At 60.1% G+C, this 5,615-nt stretch overlaps 1 protein-coding gene across 1 annotated transcript in view; it reads left to right on the top strand.

Annotated features, from left to right (window-relative positions):
* The window catches only part of CASZ1 (castor zinc finger 1), a 35,233-nt gene that overhangs the window by 25,764 nt on the left and 3,854 nt on the right, over positions 1 to 5,615 (top strand). Inside the window, exons 14-17 of the mRNA XM_014545453.1 lie at positions 1,132 to 1,330; positions 2,314 to 2,485; positions 4,474 to 4,625; positions 4,739 to 4,880. Coding sequence (XP_014400939.1) covers positions 1,132 to 1,330; positions 2,314 to 2,485; positions 4,474 to 4,625; positions 4,739 to 4,880 — 665 coding nt within the window. The remainder of the gene's footprint in view (positions 1 to 1,131; positions 1,331 to 2,313; positions 2,486 to 4,473; positions 4,626 to 4,738; positions 4,881 to 5,615) is intronic.

Below are 5,615 nucleotides of genomic sequence, written 5' to 3'. Positions count from 1 at the left end.
GCCCTGGGTCCCGGGGGGTGAGGGCCGGGCCCCGCTCCAGGCCCACGGCCACCTGCACAGGGTCTGAGCTCCAGGGGGGGAAGGGACCTCCTCACTCGACGGTGGTGGCTACTTGCGGCGAGAACGGTGACTCTGTATCATGATGTGTGCGGCTTCCTGTTCTCAATAAAAGTAATAAATTGGATGTGAACACACACGGCCTGAGTGGCAGCTGTCCTCCCTCTCTGAGCACCGGGGCTGGGCCCACAGCCTGGAGGGGACCTGCACTCCCCTCCGTCCCTCCCCAGCTTCCCTTCCCCCACTCACCTCCCCACAGCGGCAGCCCCCCAAGTTTTACAGAGTTGGTCAGAGTTCCCACCGGGTCGATGTGGGGGCAGCCGAGTCGCAGCCAGGGCAGAAGGCCGGAGTGCAGCACCCTCCACGCCTGTCTGCAGCCCGGGACCCCCAGCTCCGGGGCAGGGGCTGCCACTCACAGGGCAGGCCAGCTATGGGGGTTCCACCCGGCATTCCTCCCGCCCCTGCCAGCCCCGTCACTCGGCTGGCTTAGGTTCTGTGAGCAGATGGGTGCCCCAAGCCCCCAGCTGACCTGGGAGTCCTAGCAAATATGAACCTCAGCAGGACCCGACCTCAGGTGCCCATTCCCACTGGCCAAGGCCCCGTGGTAGCCACACTTCCTGGTAGGGCTACCCGCCCATCTGCACCCTGTCAGTCAGCCACATCCAGGGCCTTGCCTGTGCCATGACAGCCAGGCCTCACTGGCATCCTGCCAGGGCTGGCAGCACCATCCCTCATTTTCATATCCAAGAAGTCATTGCAGACATTCTTATCTGTAATCCTGAGGTGTGGCCGTGGAAACTACAAGTCCCAGCATGCAATGCTCTGGGCAGCCTGCATACTGTGATCCCTTATGCACCTTCAGAGCTCCAAAAGGAAGGCAAGAATGCATGCTGGGATCTGTAGTCTCCACAGACTGAATCATCCTGTTGAGCAGGAGGGCAGCCCAGGGGCCATTCCTCTTGATTGCACCACCAGGGACTGGGGAGCAGAACCCCAACATGGGCAAATGGCAGGACACCAGCGGGGCGGGCACCGGGAATGCCAATGACCTTCTGGGCTGTGGTTTCGTTCCAGCGATCCTTGCCTGGCGACGGACTGCAAGTATGCCAACAAGTTCCACTTCCACTGTCTCTTCGGGAACTGCAAGTACGTCTGCAAGACCTCGGGCAAGGCCGAGTCCCACTGCCTGGACCACATCAACCCCAACAACAACCTGGTGAACGTGCGAGACCAGTTCGCTTACTACTCCCTGCAGTGTCTCTGTCCCAACCAGGTCAGCAGTGGAGGGGGAGGCAGGGCGGGGCAGGGAGGTTGCGGGGAGGGTCCGGCCCCAGGACAACCCCTCCTGGCAGAGGCTGTTTCTCATGCCCTCTTTGAATTGGCCTCCTTCAGATTCTGGAAAGGACACTGTCTGCCCCTGGGCCCTGGCGGCCCTGGGCAGGGGTTCGGATTGGTGCTAGTTGGTGAAGTCTGTCATTTCATCCTAAGCCTCAGTGGCGACTATATCCTGGGCAGCCACGGTGACGTTGGCATCATTCCGCCTCCTGGAACTAGCGAGGCTCCCTTTCCCCAAAGGCCTAGATTTAAAATAGGCACCTTGGACACATAAAGAGATTGAGCTGTCCGTGCCCAGACAGGAAGGGCAGGTCAGATTCATGGTGAACCTCTGGAGGAATCCGGACCTAGATCTGGGTACGGAGAAGTGTGAGGATAAATTAGTGTCTGCCTCGATCTGGGCATACAGAGAAGAGTGCCAGGATAGAATAGTGATGTCCGCTCTGGGTGTGGGTCTAGGGAAGGATGCCGTCAATACCAGGTCGGATGTTTTAGACCAGTGATGGCGAACCTATGACACGTGTGTCAGAGGTGACACGCGAACTCATTTTTTTTGGTTGACTTTTCTTTGTTAAATGGCATTTAAATATATAAAATAAATATCAAAAATGTAAGTCTCTGTTTTACTATGGTTGCAAAAATCAAAAAATTTCTGTATGTGACACGGCACCAGAGTTAAGTTAGGGTTCTTCAAAACGCTGACACGCCGAGCTCAATAGGTTCGCCATCACTGTTTTAGTCAAATGGCAAAAAGGGGGCGGACTACCTTTTAGCGAGTGAAAGGTCCTTACCCGATTGTGCTTTCGGATTCTGAGCACGGAAGAACACGTAGGCAAGGGGCCTGCCGCCGCCCACAGGCCGGGGCAGGTGGGACTCACAGAGTTTGCCCACCTGGCCCGACCCTCCTCTCCCTCCCTGCAGCACTGCGAGTTCCGGATGCGCGGCCACTACCACTGCCTCCGGACCGGCTGCTACTTTGTGACCAACATCACCACCAAGCTGCCGTGGCACATAAAGAAGCACGAGAAAGCTGAACGGCGGGCAGCCAACGGGTTCAAGTACTTCACCAAGCGCGAGGAGTGCGGCCGGCTAGGTACCGACGGCCAGGCCCGGGGCGGGGACGTGCAGCAGGCGGCGGGGCTGGGGCCCTGGCCCCCGGTTCCCTTCTCTTGGCACCTACCTCCTGCCCCCGCACATCAGGCTCCAGATTTTGTTAAAAGTGTCACAGACATCACAAGCCAGGCATCGTCAAACTGGGAAAACCGTCAGAACCCAGGAGCCCATGGGCAGGGGGTGCAGGTGATGTGGAGCACACACCCACCTGGGGCAGCGCCTGGCCCTCATCAGGTGTCCAGGCCTGGGCTTGGTTCTCTTTCCCTTTCGTTTCTCTCTTTTTAAAAAAATATTTTTATTGATTCCAGAGAGGAAGGGAGAGGGAGAGAGAGATAGAAACATCAATGATGAGAGAGAATCATTGATCGGCTGCCTCCTGCACGCCCCACACTGGGGATCGAGCCCATAACCCGGGCATGTGCCCCGACCGGGAATCGAACCGTGACCTCCTGGTTCATAGGTCGACGCTCAACCACTGAGCCACGCCGGCCGGGCTCTTTGCCTTTAAGGGGCTTCCCAGTGAGTGTGGGGAGCTCCCGAGGTTCCTGTCCTGGCATCTTTGTCCACGGCTTCAGCTGCGAGGGTTTTGTCTAACATGTGCCGTGGTTTGTTCAATGGTTCGTTCATTCATTCGGCAGAGGTTCATTGGGAACAGCCATGTTCCAAGCTCTACGGGGGGGTGTGAAGGCAGCAGCAGCCAAAGTGCTTTTGTCATCTGCTGTGGCCGGCACTGTGCTCGGTGCCAGGAACCTTGTGGACAGCACGTGCACGGTGGGCTAAGGTGACCCAGAGGGAAGTGGCCATGGGGCTGGGAAGAGGAGGCCACAAACGGCCCCAAGCTCTGCAGCAGGTGCCTGCGTGTTAACTCTGCTGCCGAGAATTGGACCCCCAGCAGGGAAGCTGCCCCCTGGCCCCGGAACCGGGCTTCCCAGAGTTTGCCCTGGGGGTGCCTTGGGGAGGGGCCTCCAGGACCGGCAGGCAGGAGGGCAGCGCCTCGTGCTCTCAGGCTGCAGCGGTGGGGCAAGAATCTGCCCGAGGAGGGACTGGAGCCTGGAGGCAGGTGGTAGCCAGCAGGCTGGGCAGACACCTGCTCTGTGGGCGAGCCCTGTTGTGGCTCAGGTGGTCATGGCAGCAGGGACTTGGGGGGAGCATAGGTGGGGCCACTGCCTGCTGCTGACTGGCCCTTCCATAGGGGAAGGGTGAGAACAAACCTTTCCTTCACGTATTAATTCAAAAAGAATTCATGGCCTGGGAGAGGGTTGGTAACCATGGCAACAGATGTCAACACGGGGTGGCCTCGGCCGGTCCTGGGCTCAGTTTGCAGGTGTCGGGGGATTCTGTAGTTGCTGTTATTTACCCAACTTGGGGTGTTTTGGGTGGTAGCTGGGGCCAAACAAAGCTGGGGGATGATATAAGACACCTGGCCAGCTCAGGTGCCATGGCAACGGACAGGCCTTCACCTGCCCTTTGCTGATACTGTTTCAATCCCGCCTGTTCTGTTTGTTCTCAGCCCAAAGCAAAGCAGAGGTAGGAGGGGGCAGGGTGGGGGCCAGCCAGCTGCAGCCATTAAACAAGTCTGGGGGCAGGCAGCACGCGGGCTCCCCATCGGGGGCGAGGGCACAGGTGGCTCGCTGGGAGGTGGCTGATCTAGTGGACAGGTCATTAGGGCCCCTGGCCCTGGAGCCCACGGACCTCTCAGTGTTTGGGGTAGGGGACGGGGGTCACATGCCTCTACGCTAGGCTGGAGGGGAGGCCCCGGCTTTGGACAGCCCAGTGGCCTAATTTCCTGGAGGTGGGGTGGGGTACAGGCCCTCCTGACAGGAATGCCACCCCGGGGACGGTGCCCTTTCCCCAGATGCTATCTGCCTTGTTGGCCACACTTCCCCGTGCCCAGAACAGTGCCTGACACACAGTAGGTGCCCTGGGCACTGGCCGGGGAGGCTCATGCCGAGGGGGCTGGGTCCACAGGCTGCAAGTACAACCAGGTGAACAGCCACTTCCACTGCATCCGCGAGGGCTGCCAGTTCTCCTTCCTCCTCAAGCACCAGATGACCTCCCACGCCCGCAAGCACATGCGGAGGATGCTGGGGAAGAACTTCGATCGTGTGCCCGCCTCCCAGGTGAGAGCCCAGCCCACAGGCCGCCCCTCGCCCACCCAGGGTCCCGCTCCTGCCTGAACGGCGGACAGCCTGCCCACAGCCCAGCTTTTTCAGGGCCCCCCGCTTCCTTTCAGGGCCCCCCGAGCCTGATGGACACGGAGACTGATGAGTACATGGACTACACCGGCTGCAGCCCGGGCGCCGTGTCCTCCGAGTCGTCCACCATGGACCGGAGCTGCTCCAGCACCCCCGTGGGCAACGAGAGCACGGCCGCAGGTGAGCGGCCGCCGGGGACAAGCAGACAGCGGGCGAGGGGCAGGCCGGGAAGGGCAGAGGGGACCTGGGAGCTCCCGGCCTCGGCCAGACCCCTCCTCCCAAGGCCAGCACTGCTGAGCCCATGTTAGGACAGGAGGTGCATGGTCAAGTGGCCTCAAAGGAGGGCAGCCCAGTGTGCAGTGGTCTGGGACGTGGGTCATTGAGGCCACCGGCGGCCATCCTGCCCACTCCCCAGCATCTGCCCTCGGTCTCAGCTCCCAGGAGAGGCCCAGGCTTGGAGCCACGGAATAAAGCAGCTCTGCCCCCAGCCAGTGAGCGGGCCTGAGTGCCCAAGGCCAAGGCAGGCGCCCGCCACACCCAGCCCTGGCACCTCTTCTGGCCCTTCTGCCATTGGCCCCAGCACGGTCCTTGGGCCCCAGGCCCTTGCCAAGCCCGTGCAGTCCTCGCTCCCAGTCTGTCTCCGCCACCTCCTCCCTCTCTTCTCCGTGGCACCTCTCTGCTCCTCACCTGTCCACACGTTTTCATATCATACTTGCTTCTACCATTGGGTTTCTCATTTTGGTTCTTTTTTGTTTGTTTCTTGTGTTGTTGTTTTTTTGTGTGTGTGTGTGTGTTTTTGTGTTTTTTTTGTTTTGTTTTCTGCTTTTCTCCACCCTCTCCAGGCTGCCCGGCTCCTCCTCCTCCTCCTCTTCCTCCTCCTGCTGCCTCCGCCGGTGACCAGGCTGCCCGCGTGGC

The sequence above is a fragment of the Myotis brandtii genome, unplaced genomic scaffold (assembly GCF_000412655.1).
Source record: "Myotis brandtii unplaced genomic scaffold, ASM41265v1 scaffold410, whole genome shotgun sequence".
Lineage (NCBI taxonomy): Eukaryota > Metazoa > Chordata > Mammalia > Chiroptera > Vespertilionidae > Myotis > Myotis brandtii.
Note: the sequence above shows the minus strand (reverse complement) of the source record. Positions and strands in the feature narration are given on the sequence as shown.